The 19,280-nt window shown below is 39.5% G+C and overlaps 1 protein-coding gene across 1 annotated transcript in view; it reads right to left on the reverse strand.

The window, feature by feature from the left end:
* Positions 1 to 19,280, reverse strand: part of LOC149079515 (uncharacterized) — a 263,269-nt gene that overhangs the window by 23,689 nt on the left and 220,300 nt on the right. The window contains exon 7 of the mRNA XM_089240164.1: positions 1,260 to 1,405. Within this exon, the coding sequence (XP_089096290.1) occupies positions 1,260 to 1,405 (146 nt within the window). The remainder of the gene's footprint in view (positions 1 to 1,259; positions 1,406 to 19,280) is intronic.

Consider the following 19,280-nt stretch of genomic DNA (forward strand, 5'->3'; position numbering starts at 1 on the left):
ATTTTGTAAAGTTTGATAAATTTCCTTAATTTTTATCACTTTTAACGACAATTATGCATAACACCCCCAATCGTCGTTGGTTAAAATTATCGCTTCTACCGACGACTATGCATGAACTCATAAAAATGGAAGGAATTGGTATATTTGAATGTAGTTTTGCAAAGTCATTTTCACGAGGGTGGGTTGTTTGGTACGGGAAAAAAACTAGTTCAAACTTTCGTCAATAGATGTTCCTGCCGAAAGCAAATATCTAGAAATATGCAAATCAGAGATATAAAATGCAGGGTGTACGAATAACGGCTAATTTCTGAATTTCCCAGCTCTTACGGTGTGAACATAGTGCGTCCGTATTGCAGATTTTTGAAACCCGCGTCGTCTCCGATTGGTTAAAAACCCGAATTTGTTGTTTCGGATTGAAAAAAGTTGAAATTCGGGTTTTTAACCAATAGGCGACGACGCGGGTTTCTAGAATCTGAAGTACGGAAGCACTACGTTCACACCCTTTACGCAAGATTTATATTGTGATGTGGATATTGGTGGATTGATCACACTAATGGTGAAATTTTTTACCTCCGCCACGAATCACCGGCTGAACTTGATGAATGTTTCGGACAAAAAAGAGATTGAAGGAAGGTAAGATCCAATCATAGGCGAAAATAGACCTGGAAGTCCTGGGGGGGGGGGGACAATGCCCCCAGAGCCCCCGTATCTCAGCAAGGGTCCAATCAGCAACGATTTCCTTTCGGGTAGCACCCTCTATCGACAAAAGTTTGAACTAATTTTTTTCCTTCTGTCCAAAAAAAAATCTCTCTTCATAAGGGGCCGTTCAAGTATTACGTCATCATCGATGGGAGGGGGGTTTCCGATTTACTGACTTTTGATGACAAGGGGGAGGGGGGTTTGGATAATGCTTACGTCATCGACCACCCTTTATGAAAATATGAATTGGATTCAGAGGGGCAGAGCTGACCAGGGGGAGGAGGGGGGTCAAAAATGGCTCTAAAAATTTGCTTACGTAATACTTGAACGGCCCCTAAGAATAACTTTTTTTCTGCAAAGCGCATTAAAATACCTAAATTCCATTTATTTTTATGAATTTGTGAACCATTTACGAATTTATGGGACACTGAACACACACTGATGACTGATGAACAGGAAGGTAAGTATGGTGTATCCAAAAAATCGCATCACAATCAAATTTGAAAATTTAAAATAGTTTTCACGAGTTGCGTAAAGAGAGAAACACACTTCGAACTTACTATTAGGGTCAGTTATCTCGAATCGCAGCGCCAGCTGATCGCCAACTTGAGCGGAGGCGAGGTCCCTTCCCAATCGATCGGTCACTTTCATCGTGACGTTCGGCGAGCTGACACTGACCGAGTGGACATCGTGCTCTTCCACGTCACTAATTAAAAGAAAACACCGAAACACATTAATATTCACGTTCAATCAAATTATGTCGTACACAGAAACACCAAAAATTGGAATAATGCCAATTTCACACACACAAACATGGTTATTATAATATAATTTTCCACCTATTATTCATGCAAAAAATAAAAGAAGCCACCACACGGTCATGTAATTAATAACTAATACCAAAGAAGTCCATAAGCGTATAATACGTAGAAGAAAGATTTAATTAACGTTTTCATTAGCGGTTACGAATATTCTGTGGTGTAATATCATTACTACCGGGTGAAGTCTTCATCCTGGATCAAATTCATTTCATTCGGATGATTATGAATTATTTTTTGCCCCTTCTTTCGATACGATTAATTAATCGATACAACATTCCGATATTACAAGGGAAAAATATTGAGATATTTATAGAATTTTTTTTTTTTCACTTCTGTACTGGTTATTGGAGTCGTCACTGAAAATGAAGGAAAATTTTGAACGTCGTCGTAAGTGGAATCGAACTCCGTTATAACGTCAGTGCATTCCCTGACGATTCTCATAAGGCCAATGAACCTCGTTTTTAAACGGAAACAAAAATTGCAACGCCCTCAGATTTGACCTCATTTTTTTCTGCTTTCGTAGTGTTTCTACAAGAAATGCACTATTTCAAGGGTGCTCAACTTTTTCGATAGTGATTGCACGTCATTGGTTTGAAACACGGGACGCGGGGCCACTTTATTGGTCTGAGGACGTGTCACGTTACACATCATCGGTTTGTCGCCGGACACGTACCACAAACTGCGCATCGTACAGAGCGGCCAACTTCCTACTGAAACTCAGAGACAGATTTAAGGCTTTGCCACACTTCTTCCGCTCTAATTTGATTTTCTTGACCACGAATTATCAAAATTTGCAGCCTCCCCACACTTTGGAGAGATTTATCACCGTCGCCACAATTGTGGTCGGCTGAATTAGATTTTCTGTGGGTCCGCAATTGCGAGCAGATCTCCCCTTTAAAAACTCTCTACACAGAAAGCAACAGGCCTACAACGGTACAATTATTCACTCATTGCACTTCACTCATAGTAAGAAAAACTGTTGGCACAGATGGCAGCACTATATATAACAATTACACAGTAACAAACTTCACGTTAGTTTCACAACACGTACATTCCAATATGTACCAATTCGTTAGAAACTCCGTAGACGAGGTGCATGTGTGGTTTAGTAGTGGTAGCCCCTCCGGAGTTGTGACCCTGACATATAGCCTGCTTAGCCGCCTTCCCAGCAAATACACCTCTGCTGAGGGTTGTACCCAGACTAGGGACACACTGCGAAAATAATCTCGGGTTCCTATGTGGGACGAACAGTCTTAGTTAATCAAAAACTGGAAATAAAACCGTAGAAAGCCAACAGCACCTAAACAGCTGGTGAAAGACTTTTTTTTTAACTGTTAGAGCATGATGACCAATAACATTTTTCTATGCTAATATTCGTGTTCAGCAGGTCAAAACCATTCGGAATTGAACATTTTCATGACGGACGCAATTTCAAAAATATCTGCCGAAATCCAAGAGGACTTTGACACCAATCACCCTGTGTACAGACTATCGTAAGAATTAACTTAAAATATTCAAAACTGGTTACATAGAATGCATAGCTAATAGCACGGACAACAATTTACTGGCGTATCATTGATCCTAGACAGGGGCTCCCAAACTTCTTATGCCCCACAAAAGCAGCTCTGAAATTCTGATGTGTCCCCCCTCCCCCGTGAAACCGTATAGTTCCATAATCGTTTTTTTAATGTAAGAGCCATTATATTTTCCTTTGCTTCCAAAAATTTTGAAACCAGACGTCTTTGTCCTCCCCCGTACTTTCTGTCTACTTTTACTTGGTTTCAAAAGCAGGGGGTCCCCCTCGGAGAGACTTCAGGGGGCTCCGTCAGCTTGGATGAGAAAATAATTAACTCATTTGTCTTACATTGCTATACGCAGAAGATCATTTTTCAAAGGAGAGTTCGCGACCTTCACTTTTATTTATTTTACTGGCGCAGGGGGGGTCAGCCGACTTCATCTTACTGGCGCAAATTTATCATGGAACACAAACCTCTTCCACTGAAAGGGAAAAATAAAAGATCAAGATATTGTTTGAAAATTTTGAACTGAAAGTAAAAAACAAAGGGAGTTCGGAAGGGTTTCCAAGCCTTCATAGAAAAACTCAAATAGCCCTCTTGTGGAGCGTGAGCCCACACGTTGGGAATCACCATCCTAGAGGTATACTTCGAATTAGAAAAGTATCCAAATAACGTGTAGAACTCAGATACGTCATTCGTGTTGCAAGGGGTTGCACAGTTATTAAAAAAAAACATTTTTTAGGGACACCCTATCTTCATAAACCCAGTTAGAAAGTTGTTACCCTGTCTCTCTTGAGGCCAAAAAAATATCCCACGTTTGTTTACTTAGTATACAAACCTATGAAAGGCGTAAAAGGGCTCCGACTTCACTAGGTGTACAATGTAAACAATGAATGAAATTGGAAGGAAAAAGCACAGGGATATCAGTAAAAAACAATTAATAAGACACGAACATACGCAGAGGGGGAAAATGCATAAAAGATAACAATATGAGGTACTGACGACACTGGATACCGAAGATAATTGGCAAGGAAAGTGTCACATTCCTCTGTGGGGGACAATCGAACCACCAACCACGCATTTCCCGTGCTCGCACTCAACCATTGGCATGATATCCCCCCCCCCCACCACATCCTGGAGTAGGGCCCTAGGCTGGGATCTTTTGCGGGCCTCCCCGACCAGACTTCAACGGGCCCCTTTATGGTGGATTTATAGAGTGAAAAACAAAAACAAAAAAAAAATGAAATTCATCCCGGGCCCCAGGGCTAGAGCCTTGCCAGCCATGACCCCCACAAGGGGTGGGCTGACAAGGCTCCAGCCCTGGAGGGTTTTAATCATTTTTTGTTTTTTCACGCTATACCGTATATTCATCATGAAGAGGGGCCCTGCTTCAGGATGTGGGGGCCAAGACCAAGATTAGAGCAGTGGTTCTCAACCGGGGGCCATATGGCCACGGAAGAAAATCTGGAGAAAGGGGAGCCACGGCTACTGATACGGGGGCCACGAAGAAATTTGTGACATTAAATTTTTTTAGTCACTCTGACTAAAAAAAAAATTTAATTTCAAACAAAATGTGCATAGAATATCTTTTTCGCAATTTTTCCCCATTCAAGTAACAGTAACATGAGGAAGAAGGAAATAAAAAAAGTGGTTCAGGTAATCTCGGTGGTTTTACGACTTGGGGGTGACAGTAGGCCCTGACACAAACTATAGAAGAGGTTTAAAGCAAAATGGAGTAACTGTAAAGACAGAAAGTGTTGTGTGTGTTCGAAGACTTTTCATTCAAAGAGGGCTGCCATAAAGAAAGCAGACAAAGATTTGTTGACCATTCATTGACATTCTTTTGAGTGCTGGTAGTAAATGCAATCCAAGAAGTAGATGGGTGGAAAATGAAAGCTTGTGTGTAAAAAAAACCCCACCGTTTTCATGCAATTACAGACGGATAGCCATCTAGTTTGGTACAAAACTATCTTCAACCGGCACTGAGTGGTCTGATCATTGATCATTTTTGTCACACCACGGTCATTTTCTGCACACGGGGGCTAATTAGACTGGGACCTACAATTTACTACCGATTCCGAACGGCAGGCTTGTTTCTTATACTCATCGAGAGGTTGGTGCGCTAACCCCCTCGATGGGAGACTCCGTGCGGTAGCAATTTTTTGCTGCTGTCAAGTCGTCATTTTTTGTTGTACCCCTGTGTCAGGAAAGTTTTCTGACAAAGGCAAACCTGGTAACGAACTCGCGATACCTCTAAACCTGAGTGGTCTGATGGGGAATATATTTATAAAAATCTAATAAAGAACGATTGCTCTGGGATATTTTTTTTAAATTAATTTTTGGGGAGGGGGTGTGCCAACACCCATCGCCTCCACTGAAAAGAAATAAAGTCGAATTCAGTTATAACGAACTCCATCCAAGAGACCAAATCATACATGAGGAAAAATACCCGTGAAATTAAATGTTTTAAAACTACATTGCTTTATAACGTAAGTAACTGTAATTGCATAAATTTGCTGTTGTGTCTCAATCGCAAGTGTTCATGTGCCATTCATTTCAATTTAACAGGAAAAACGTAATTTTAAACGTATTTAAGACGGTCTTAACGTCACTTGGTTTGCTGATTGGTTTCTATATTCAATCCAAGCAGATAATGTGCTGGGACTTGGTAGGACTAAGATTGACACCACATTTTTTTTTCATCTATACTGTAATGCTTCCTATTAACTGCCCTACTGCGTAAGCCTGCTGCTGGCTTGCAACATCCGAAATAATTTCAATGCAATTTTCCTATTCTGCAAGAACAATGTTGTGGACATTAGAAGAAAAGAAAATTCTAAAATGGCGTATGACCACATTTAAAGCAATTTAAAACCGTTTATTTGAGACTCACTGCGTCTGTTGATTTCTCAGAAAAGTGCAATAAACTCTCACGCAAGTCTTCATTTTGAAATGTCCATAACCCGCTCAATGCGTATCTTTGTATCTGTCAACCTAAAATTTGCGGTTTTTAGTGTTGATAATACGCATGCAAAACCAATTCAGCGACACATTTTTCACAATCTGCAAAAACCTCGTGGATTTGATAGTTGGAAATGATGTCGGAATGCCAAAGATTTGAAGTTCGAGTCAAAATGAAAATGCCAAATAATTGAAATTGTGTACTTCGTATAAATGAAATATTTTAATATTGAAAGAGCTATATATAGAGGTTAATCGTAACCTTAGTCAAACGTCTCATAAATGTGAAATATCTCATCTCGAATATCTCAGTGAATATTGCCCTTCGAAACGATGAATTTTTTTGCTGGAGAGCGGGAAACAACTTTCCACTTGGGTTTCGGGACACAGGTTGTCCACATAAAAAGTTAACATTTTTATTTTAATAACTATATAACCCCTAGCAACATGAATCAAATATCTGAGGTACTTATTGCATTATTCGGGTACTTTTTCCAACTGGAAGTATGACTCTAGGACCAATGGTTCGCCATTAAAATGCCATATGCCCCGTTACCTATGCGCCCTGTATATAAAACATAGTACAGACTATTATATGAAATATTGTGTTGTGTTTAAGCCAACTCGCACGTTGCTTCGTTCGCCTGCGAGAGAGCGGCCATTTTACGAACCAAAAAGCCACTTGAAGGCAGCTTGTCATCCAACGAAATATCAGATTTTCACCGTATCGAAATTGACGTCAACAAACTGATAATTTTCTTATTTTGAAAATCTGATTAGGGGTCATTCAAGTATTACGTCAGCGTCGCGGGGAGGGAGTTTCGGATTTGCTGACTTTTGATGATAAGTGGGGGGGGGGGGGGGGAGATTTGAAGGTTGCTCACGTCATCAACCACCCCTTTTCGAAGATATGAAATATTCTAAGCTGCTGACGAAATTTTGCTGACAGGGGGGGGGGGGGGTAAAAAATGGCTGAAAAACTGCTTACGTAATTCTTGAATGGCCCCTTATTTATATTTTCCGATGGGCTTGAAATCCTGATAATGAATCATTATTATGTTCACATGAACAGTTTTGTCACTGCGTTACGCAATGACAAAATCCGTATATACCGGGTGACTCGAAATGTTACGCCGTCCGCCAATAGCATTTCTTTTTTTGCCTTGTAGCATTTGCCGCGAATTCACAATGGCACTAACAATTTTAAAAGGGAATTAATACTAATTTAATACTCTAGAATACACTTTAAGACATTCATTTTAAAAATATTGTTGGTGCTGCTACCTACTTTCAAAATCAGAAGTGCCTTATGTAGTGATGACGAAGCTCAGGTATAAAAAACTAAATTCTTCATTCAGCTACGCTCCTTATAAACAGAGCTTATAAACCGACATGAAAGATCAAACTTCCAGTTCAGTAATTTTTCCAAGACCCAAGGAGACATCAAGACAAAGGACCTCCACACAAGCAGACGACAGGTAAGATCGTAAAAAGTGAATTTTTCCACACTGTACTTTATAGTAATATGCTGCCATCTAATGTCAAATTTAAAAGTGACTCATGAGGTGATGATGAAGTTCAAATTAAAAAAAACTATATTCTTTATCCCGCTCAGTTCCCTTTAAACAAAGCTCGTAAACTGAACTGGATATTTAAACTTTAAATTCGGTTATTTTATTTGAGTATAAGGAGGCTTCCGAAACAAAGAGCCTCTTAATGAGCAGACGACAGAGAAGAAGTCGGTTCCCTACAAGCTAAAGCAGAACTGGAAGTTCGAACTGCCAGTTCAGTAATTTTTTCAGGACGCAAGGAGACGCCCGAAACAAGTAAACTGGAGAGAAGCAGACGACATTGCTTGTCGGACTTATTACTAGAGGGAGCATCCATCCACCGCGACTGCAGCGACATCAAATGCAAGGAAATTACGGGACTCGGAGAAAACAAAGTTCCCGCCTGGCAATTTTTCCAAAGAAATGTACAGTTCGGCCTCCAAATATTGGATTTCAAATATTTAAAAAAAGGACAGAGAACTCATCTAAAGGTGAAAAAAGATTAAGTTATTTATTTCATTATAATACTGGAATCATTCCTTTCATTAATGCAGAATAATTTCTTTCATCATCTCTTGAATTTTCCTTCATTATTTCTTGAATATTCTTTCATTAATTCTGGAATTTTATTTCCTTTATTAATTATTATTTATTTCATTACTTCTGAAATAATTGCTTTCATCAATTCTGGATTTGTTTCTTTCATTAATGCTGAAATTGTTTCTTTTATTAATGCTGGAATTATTTCTGTCATTAATTCTGAAATTATATTTCATTAATTCTGGAATTGTCTCTTTCATTAATTTCGGAATCATCTCTTTCCTTCATTTTGGAATTATCTTTCATTAATTAATTTTATTATTATCTCTTTAATTCATTATTTCATTAATTTTATTATTATCTCTTTAATTCATTATTTCATTAATTTTATTATTATCTCTTTCATTAATTTTGGAATTATCACTTTTGTCAATGCTGTAATTATCTCTCACATTGATTCTAGAATATTCTCTTCCATTAATGCTGAAATTACTGTAGAACTTTCAGTAATTTTGGAATTATCTCGTCCATGCTGAAATTATTTTTTCATTTATTGTTTAAACTCCTATTTATGCCATAAGAAAATAACGGAGATCGTGCTTGTTTTCACCGAGTCACGTGATGTTCCGACGAAAGATATTGGGGGACACGGTTCTCAGCACTACCGAGACCGCTGACGTCATACTCTCTCCAGAGGCTTGATTTATATACTGTTGGTGCTGCCATTTAATCTCGAAATTTCAGGCAACTCATGAGATGATGAAAGAGAGATCGGGAAGAGTTCTTTGTTATTTTTTGGCGTGACATTTCTTTATGAGACGAAAATTTTGGTAACAAAAATTGCAAATTTGAAATAATCGATTTTATGTAGAAAAAATAATTATGTCTTTGTACGAAAACATTCGGACAATATGTATGATCGAAAAAATAAGTGAAAACACGGATTATGTAGTCTTCAGATAGGGTTACCAGATTCAAAACTCAAAAAGGAGGACGCCTGGTGCGAACCTTAGGCAGTGCCGTCTTAACGCATGCCTCCCTCCCCCAAGAGAAAATGTGCCTCAGAAAAACGAGACATAGTTGAATTTTTCGAGAATTTTTCAGGTAGGGCCTCCACAAAATCGGAAGCAACTACATAAAAAAAAGTTTTATAGGGAGCCCCAAAACTTTTTTTTACACATTGGGCCGCAAAATTCTCCTAAGCAAGGGCAAGGACCTGTCCTCCATTTTTGAATTTAAAAATCTCAGGGAATAATGCAGTTAAAAACATGTAATTCGTTTGCTTGGCTCAGAAGAGAAAGAGCAACAACTCTCTAATTGGAAGTTAGAGGACGAGGGAGGGGGTGTGGATATTGTATAAAAATCTTCATTTTTCATTTTGTGTACACTGTATTTTCATCCTCAAAACTCGTACAGGGTAACTTCTGGTCACATTTTGAGAATTTTTAAAATTAGAACCATACCACTACGACGAACGGGTGATGAGATAAAGGCTGTACCAACACTCCAAGGAGAAACCCTTGAATCTTATAATGGCCATAATATTACCAATATGCAGGGCCGCAAGTAGTTGGGGGAGGGGGGGAGCAGGGGAGTCTGGTGCCCCAGGCGCATTACAAAAGGGGGTGCAAATTACACCATTCAGCCATTACATCTTCAGCATTACGGGGGGGTGCCTAAATGAGTGGTTGTCTCGGATAACCAAGTATCTAGTTGCCCTGCCAGTAGGTATCTTATTTCTGACGAATCACCGTTACATATATTGGGTATTTTTTCTTTTTAGATACATTCTGAAGTACGTAATTTACACCTGGTAGCATTTCTTTTACTTCTATTGATCAAACTACACAGTTGATCTACTAATGACACAAAAATCACGTCCTTATTCTGTAGAACTTGGTTTACTGCATGGATCAACCTGGGCACTTCTGGCAACCGAGTGACAATTAGATCTGGTTCCGATTTTCAAGAGTAAATATGCAAATAGGTAGGTAGGAATTTTTAGCTAGGTAGTAGTGCCTCTTTCAGAAAAATCGCTTTGTATGTGGGCGTATGATGATGTTAAGACAGCCCTGGGCGTACTTTATGAAAATTGCGAAAAGCAAATCGAGAAACTTGGGAATAATGTGAAGTCTAGTTTGCAATATTATTAGATTCTCATCTTTCGTGCCATTCTTGTGATAATGATCTTCAACTATACAATCAAGTGTTCTTACAATTTTAGGATCTTCTATCGGATGATGGATGTTGAAAAAAAATCGTGCATTAAAAAGAAAATACCATATGATATCTTTTTGGTGAAGCCCCTTTAGTACTGATGCCCTAAGCACGTGCTTATTTTGCTTAATGGTTAATCCGGCTCTGAGACTGCGCACATGATTTCTATGGAATGAATGTTTCAAACAAATATTTAAATATTTTTCACACGTATTTTAGTTCATTTTTTTTAATTCATAGTAGGACTACAATATGAACTTATATCGTTGATGCATGCATTATTTTTGAAAATGACGTGAGAGGTTGAACTTTTCAATTGTGATTAATTTGTGTGGCTACTCTTGACTACTTTTATCCGCATGAAGAGAATAAAATTAATAAAACTGCTTGCTACCGCTTTTTGCGATTTTTATCACTACAAGAATGCGTATTTTGGAAGCTACAACTGACATTTTCTGAAACGAAACCATAATCATTTACACAAAAATAAACTAATTTGAAATAATACAAATTTTTCATCCAGTACAAGTAACTTGATGACATTGTGTCGTCTTCAAAAGCAGAATTTACATTGATTGAAAATAATTTATTCTATTTTTTTGTTACTATATTCCTATTACGTTTATTTTTCTCTTTCGTTATTTTCATAAATTAAAAATTAATCAAATTAAATTCAAACATATTTCAACATATACTTCAGACAATTTTTTGATAACTATCTTCTAAAGGAAAAACGGGCGGGTTGGGGGGGGGGTAGAAAATTATTCATGTTCGCAAGATTGAGCCACAGGAATGAGAAATGGTTGAAAGGGGGGGGGGGCATGGACAAAAAAAAAGGTTGAGAACCACTGCATTGGAGCACAGACATTTTCTTTCCCAAGAACACCGCGTTCCTTTTGGGTTCATCGTTCGTTCTGTGTCGCCATCTGGAGGCTTATGAAATGTCGTCGACAATGTGAAATCCGAGCTCTAATAATGACAGAATTCTGCTAGTCCCCGAACGTCACCATAACCAAGATCAACCAAACTAGGAATTCTCAACCTTTTGTGAACTATGGATCCGTTATTCCGGTGAAATCAAAGCGACGGATCGTTTTCCGGATTAATACTCAGTATATAATGGATGAAATTTTCTTTTTTCAATCAAGGTTAGGAACAATTGAACTATACTTTGGACTCTTGTGTGATGAAAAGAATGGGATTTCTTCCATTAGCAAGTCTCGGAAGTAAATAGGATAACCCAACCCTTTCTCTCTCTCTTTGCACCGTATGATATCGAAATCGTTTTATTTATAGCGTTCCCATATACAGGTTTTTTTTTTAGTTTGACCTCATGGCCTTAAAATCCTCGGTCACAAACGTTGACCTCTCACCGAGAGGAGAGAGAGAGAAAGACATACATAAGTCACAGAAAAGAGTAAAACCTTTCTTTCACGATGAGATGAACTTACCACCAGTGACGCGAACTCGCGTAAATGCTCAGACCACACGGTTATTTCCGCAATAAAATGGTATGTTGGGCTGGATCCAGCTGGAAACGGTGCTGAGGTAATGATTATGTTATAAAATTAAAACCCCGAATGTGATATGAAATTCTAAAAACGGTGGGAGGTTTCTGTTTTAAGGACATCAGAATGCCATTAAAGCGTAATTTCCAGATGGTTTCGAGTCCGGAAAAATTGTTAAACTGATAGTTATACGGAAAAAGAGATTATTCTGCCTACTGCGTCGCATTCTGAATAGGAATTAAGTTCCGAGAAATTTCCAGCTATAGTTTACTACTGCGAAGGCATTTTACCTGATTTGTCCGAGTTCTGAGAGAGTCTTTTTTCTCTCTGTTTATGGCCGTGTGTAACGATTAGAGAAAGAACCGTAAGCTCATTCGAGGCATCTTTATGGTGCTCCTAAGAGACGAATAAAACGCCTGAATTGCTTCCATAGCTGCACCATTTCGAGATTCTGCACGTTGTCCTCCAGTCTTACTTGGCGTCGAAATACGCGCGAGCACAAGAACGTCAGTTTCCACGCAATTAAACCCAAGATATTGCTACTTGCAGTTATGAGAATTAAAAGACTATCTTTCTGGTGCTATTGCAATTATATGCTAGTAGTGATCACGTTGGCATTTTGATCAAGTCGATAGGAAATGAGATGATTCATTCTGGTTATAAGGTCATTTTTATGGATTTGGAAGGAATCTAGGACAGGTGTAAAAAGATAATTTGGAACGGGCAAGTAGTTATTAGGTCCGTCTTTCGCGATTTGAAGCGATAAATAAGTCATCGCCTGTGTTCACAAGACCGATCTCATTCCGTAGAGAGAAGAAATTCGTCTTCTTGAAACGATCTTGAGCGAGTAAATTACGGCGAAATCCGAATCGAATGGGATTTTACGCGTCTTGGATTATCTGCGCAGGCGCAGAACGGCTGTTTAATTTTTTGCTCGTCACCTGCTCCATTTTTCACCTCTCCTTTGGTGTCTTTGTTGCTCTTTCCACGCGTGAACACGGAACCGGAAAATTGGGTGTGATGTCAAGTGGTAAAATCGATTCATATTTATTCATTCACAACTAGAACGCCTTCTTCGAGTTTGTGCCAGATGTCTCATGAAGTATGGACCAGATAAATACATGTCCTCTGGAATCCATTGTCCAGGAAGAAAATTTTAGTTATTTAATATTTCCTCAAGAATGCGCTATTAACGAACACACTCTTCTGCAGGGAGTGCAGTCGAGAACGAGTAACGTGCAAGGGGCCATTCAAGTATTACGAGCAGATTTTCAGCCATTTTCGACCCCCCCCGTCAGCGAAATTTCGTCAGCAGCTTAGAATATTTCATATCTTCAAAAGGGGGTGGTTCATTACGTAAGCAACCTTCAAATCCCCCACCTCCCCTTGTCATCAAAAGTCAGCAAATCAAAAATTCCCTCCTCCCCTCGATGCTGACGTAATACTTGAATGACCCCTAAGGGTCGCTTCAAGTGGACGACGTCAGACGCCCTCAGTCGTCTGACACATTGTCAGCTGTTGCCGCCCACATTTCTTGCCGCGTGTTGTCGCTTTCAGTGGATGACCATCTTTATACTATGTGTCATCTCATTAAGCTTACGGATGTGGCGAGCGGAATACCAGGCTAAAAACATCAAGCAGAATTCCTGTCAGAATGTGCATGACCGGTATACTTACGTTCTTTGATGATTGGGAGTTAAGCCAGTTAAGTATATACCGTGATGTACGTTGTCTGGTGCAAATGCGCATATTGTTTGGATTCTCGATCTCCTCAATGTTCCACAAACTTTTGCAGTTATTGTTAGATCCACAAAGTTTACTTTCATTGTTCAAATCTCCTCGATTTTCTTAATCTTCCTCAAAGTTTCGCCTTTTTTTGTTTGAATTCCCGATCTTCTATAAACGTTCCTCAAAATTTTACCATTATTGTTTGACCCACAAAGTTTGCTTTTGTTGTTTGAATACTCAATTTCCTCAACGTTTCACAAACTTTTGCCTTTATTGTTTGAATTCTAGATTTTCCCAACGTTCCACGAGAAATTAGACCTTCTGTTTAATTCCCAGATCTCCTCAACGTTCCACAAACTTTTGCGTCAGATGAGGGTACCTGAACTTCTACACGATTTCAGTCTGAAATTCTTTAACGAGCTGGTTCCTGACCTTATGTACGTGAGCTTCAAGAGGTGATTTACAAGCTTTTCAGATGCGCGTGGGAAATTATTCGCTATGGCACAATATACAAGTGGGTATAATACGTTAGCTTCCGACGCATTTCTACGTTTACCACGCATTACATGTTACGGAAGCCTTTTACGCATCTGCATGGATAATCGAGCCTACTCCGCATTTCGTCCTATGCATTTCAAGGGGTTTAAAAGCCATCCACAAGTTTATATGGGTACCGCCTTGTATGCAATTTCAGTGATAAATATTCCTTCTACGTATTTCTACGGGGTACTTTAGCCTCTACGCAATTTCAGGGGGCACTTGAAGCATGAAAGATCAGAAACCGCGACCCTGTAAAAACGAATCATTTCTCACAAGCGAGAAAAAAAGTCATGAATACGTAATATTCATTTAGAGAAGTGACTAATGGAAAGACTCAAAAGGTCATCGGAAATCAACGGCCATTGTTAAGCAAATTGGTCATTGAATCAATCCGACGCCACGATATACTTATAACGAGTGTATAAATGTATATATAAAAAACAAGCTTTCCGTGACCAATTTGCATTCATGTGCGTCACATCTTTATACATATATGTGCATATCCCGTGATTAATTACCTATATTAATAGCAATTTGACTCTAATTACCTGTTTTGCATAATTCGATGGAGACGAGAGGAATAAATTATTATATCTCCCGTTCCGAGGATGTCAAGGAGGCCTTGAATGATAAATTTCTATCACAGGGGAGAAAGTGAGAGTCACTGGCCTATTCATTGGCTCGTTTTATTCTGTGAGGTGTGATGAGTTCCATCGAAGCTCTTGTGTCTCGTCGGACGCGTGAAGCACTTCCGTATGACGGCATTCTCTCATACCGGGCATTCATCTCTTCATGGTAATATGTCTGATGCCCGATGAAATGCTGTAGATTTCTATTTTGAGCGTGAAATTTTTGATTTGCCTGCGGTTCTACAACCGCCTAAGGCCTCTTCGACTTGTTGGCGTCCTAAAGTGTAGATTAATGATTTCGTACACCACTGACGGGGTGGTGGGGGTGTTTATCAGTTTAAATGAACATCAAATACATAGCGGGTGACTCAAAAGTTACTTCCGGAAAGTACCAGAAGCGCTCTAGGCTCTACTTTACTAGACTAGTATCACCAATGCGGAACCGAAAACAAGAGAGAGGCCAGCTTAGGTGTAAATATCATCCTAGACCGAGGATGCTCATCATTTTTGAAGGGTGCGGGCCACTTCATTGGTTTGAAAACACGCCTATGATCTGAAACGCAACCATAAGTGATCTCTAAATGTGTCGCAAGCCATGCTAGTGATCTCGGAGTTTGCCGCGATCCACTTAAGTCACCTGAAACGTGCCTCAGGTCATTTAAGTCATCTGTAAATGTACCGCCGAGGATCTAGAATGTGCCACTGGCCTCTCACGTGATCTTGGAATGTGCCTCGAGCCACTTAAGTGCAGTAAGAGCGTGTCGCGAGTCACTAGAGGGAACCGTGATGTGCTGAGAGTGATTGAAGTGGTCTAGAAATGCGTTGCGAGCCACTTAAGATATCTATAACTGTTACATCAAGTACCCCAGGTCACTGTGACCTGGGGTACTCAATTTAATCTGTAAATGTGCCGCTGGTTACTTACGTTGTCTGGTTATATGCTACTTATTTCAGTTTTACAAAACCGAGTTTGGGGTCGCAGGCAACATTAGATGATCCCGAGGACCGCATTTGGCTGACGGGGCCGGGGTTGAGCATGTATGTCTTGGACTTTTAGTTTTTAGTTTGCTTTGTGTCTAAGAATGTTAGAAAGAGCCAGCTTATGGTTACAATTTGCATCAGCATTCAGCATGGCAAATATTTCCATTCGAAACCGATTAATGCATATGTGTAAAGTTTAATGGTACAACACGGACAAAAAAAATTAATCATTGTTAGGGGCCATTCAAGTATTACGTAAGCAAATTTTTAGCCATTTTTGACTCCCTGTCAGCGAAATTTCGTCCTCAGCTCTGCCTCTATGAATCCTAACGCATATTGGTGGGATCAGAGACGTACACCGGGGAGGGGGGGGGGTATAGGGGGCTTGTGTGCCCCTCCTCCTCCACGATCAAAAAAATTTTTTTAATTGAAAATTTCGGAAGAAAATACTTTTATATGTTATTATAATCAATTTCTGTTAACTTCAATGTTATTTGAAGGCTATAAAAATTTATCTTTAATAAATTCCTTGCGACCCACCCTCTAAGCCATATAATGATAAATCGCATAAAGGCACTTGACCCGCGGACCAAATATGGCCCTGGGGGTTATCTGATGCGGCCTGCCCTCTTCAAACCTAATTTTGTAAAAATGAACCTAGCGGCACATTTAAAGATCGCTTGCGTCCCGTGGTACAATTCCAGAACATTTAAGCGGCCCGTGGCACATTTTCAGATCAGTTAAATGAAGCGGGACACAGTTCCAGAACACTTAAGCGATCCGTGACATATTTAGCGATCCTTTGAGTGACATGTGACATAGTTTTAGAGCACTTAAGTGGCCCCCAGTGCCGTTCTACATCACTCAAGTTATTTAAATGATCCGTGGCATATAATTACGGATCACTTGAGTGATGCGTGGCACAGTTCCAGAGCACTTAAGCGGCGGCCCGGACACATTTCCAGATCACTTGGATCCGCGAAAAGTTTAGAGATCACTAAAGTGGCTCTGCAGGGCACTTATCAATGGGGGGGGGGGGTGTTACTTCAAGTGCCTACAAACTATCGAAAGATTTTTCTCGTTTTTGGCTCCCCGAGTAAGATGCCATTAAGAATATTTCATATTTTCATAAAGGGTGGTTGATGACATAAGCATCATCCAAAGCTCCCCTCCCCACTTGTCATCAAAAGAAAGCAAATCGGAACCCCCCGCCCCCATCGATGATGACGTAATACTTGAACGGCCCCTTACATGGAAAAACTATGTAATTACACTGAAGTACCCCCATGAAGATGATGATGCTGCTTTCTTTCTCCAACAAAACATAATTCCTCAAACGCCCATCATTTAAATTCAGTAAAACGCGAACCAGACAATCATGAACAATCAATAGCCTACACAAGTAAGGAATCCTTCCCAGCTACGCAGAGATTTCCTGAACATGATTCCTATGACATGGCAATGATTTATTTGCAATCACACAACTCATTGTGTACACTATTATAAAAGGTTCTATTTGATAGAAGCTCGCCGACGTATAGATAATCTTTTAATAAGATAATTATAGGAGGAGATGGGAAAAGGGTCATTATAAGCTAGACGGGTCTTGTATTTAAAAACAACAATAATATAAGAAGAGAAGCTACAACAACTTAACGAGGAGATAATTAACAATAAGTCATCCATTACTCTTTACAACCAGTTCCTTGTCCTTCGAGCGGTACATCATTCCGAGGAACGCTTCGGATACCGATCATGTCTTGCGAGTCCATCCGCTTGTCGAAAAAGCACATTTTCTTCTGGATATTATACATATTCATGGATTTTTCTCTCGTGCACTGGGACCTCTCTATCTCGAAAATGACGAGACCGAAAAAACAAATTTGACACAGAGCTGTCATACTTGTTTTTGATAGGCTGAACATATTTTCTCGAAAGAAATACGGCATACCGCCAAAAAAAATGATACCAAAAATTGCCAGATATTGCTGGAATCGCGAAAAGATCCCAATGGTGGGAAATAAAGCATTACCGCAAGTGGCAGTGGATTAAAATGAATTCCACAAAATAAAACGTTCCCAAAGGCAAATATGTGGGACCAATATTGTTATTTATAGTTGCAATTATCATAATATAATTTATGGGTTGAAAAATAATTTCAATGTTTGACTTCAATAAAAATTCACATAGGTTTCGTGCGGAAATCGGGACATTTTTTGTAAAAAAAAAGTCGGGATTGCCAAAAAAAAGAAGAAAAAACGGGACTGTCCCGGGAAATACGGGTTGAATGGCCAACCTAGTTTTTGATGTTTACTGGAAAGTTTACCGATTGTTTTGAAAAGATATCTCACGAAATTCCGAACTTCCCGTCACTTCGCTTTTATTCATGGTGTAGTTAAAAAATTGTCTTAAAAGTATGAAAAATCCCATTTGAGTTTGCACTTCTAGTTTGTGCTTCTCACCAGGAAAAGGTACCTAAGTGACGTCTTCAAATGTTCTGAAAAAATTACCACTGATTCTCATCATTTAAATATGAGCAGAAATATAAGAAAAAAAATCATTCAAATTTATTATGGGCGCCACCTAAAAAAATGCAAATATTTATATCTACAGCGCCAATAGCGGGCAAGAATGAATTAAAAAAAAGTGCAACTCCAAGGTGACGCATTCAAACATGATCAGATACAGCATGGAAAAAAAAAAAGAACGAAAATGAGAGCTAGAATGTGTGTAAGAGTGAAAAGAAGTTTCTTTTTTATAGATATCGCCAAGAAGCGCGACAGGTGATGAGTGACCAAGTGCTGTCTTTTTCAATAATTTTTTGCGGCTTTAATAATACGACCCGGTCGCTATTTTTTTTTGTGTGTTTCCGGGCGAGATGAATACACGTAAATTTTTTCATAATTCGACAACTTGGGACCCTTGTCAGCCATTTCTCGACTTGAATGAAACGAACGGTATTTACTGAAAAGTCTCTAAAGCCCCTTTTTGTCTCTAAGCCACCTTACATGTGCAAGATTGGGAGTAGCTTTGGTGATTATTACCTGCAAGGCTACTTTTTTCCCCTAACGGGGGGGGGGGGAAAGGTAGCGATCCAAAAGAGTCCCATCTTTGTTGCAGAATAATAGTGGGGTGACTTCAACCTCCCCCCCCCCCATAATCTTTTGTACCGCGAAAACTGCTGTTAGCTCCTTCGTCGGTGATCTTTAGCCAGCTACCCATTCAACCCACGTGACCAGCGACGACTTCCGAAAAGAAGGGGGGCGGGGGCGGGGATACCTGCATAAACTAAATGACATGTAAACGGGTTGTAACGAAAATCCCCGTTACCGGAAACTTCCCGGGATATTTTATTGCACATGTAAACGGGGATTACATCCGTATTTTTATGGGCATCTTTTTCTCAGCCACCTCGTTGGGCATTTTGCCTGTTGTGGCCTTGTATTTGTATTTGATTAAATAATTTAAACTATGTCTCAAGTCTACAAATGACTTCTTTTTTGCCTCCAGGTTTGCATCACAATATCTGACCTCAGTGTGTATTCCGATCTCGTGTATAAGTAGCCTACTATATGTGACTTGGACTCTG

Source organism: Pholcus phalangioides, unplaced genomic scaffold (genome assembly GCF_987345545.1).
Source record: "Pholcus phalangioides strain wild (caught in Gottingen) unplaced genomic scaffold, Ppha-v1.0 ptg000012l_1, whole genome shotgun sequence".
In the NCBI taxonomy this organism is placed as follows: Eukaryota; Metazoa; Arthropoda; class Arachnida; order Araneae; family Pholcidae; genus Pholcus; species Pholcus phalangioides.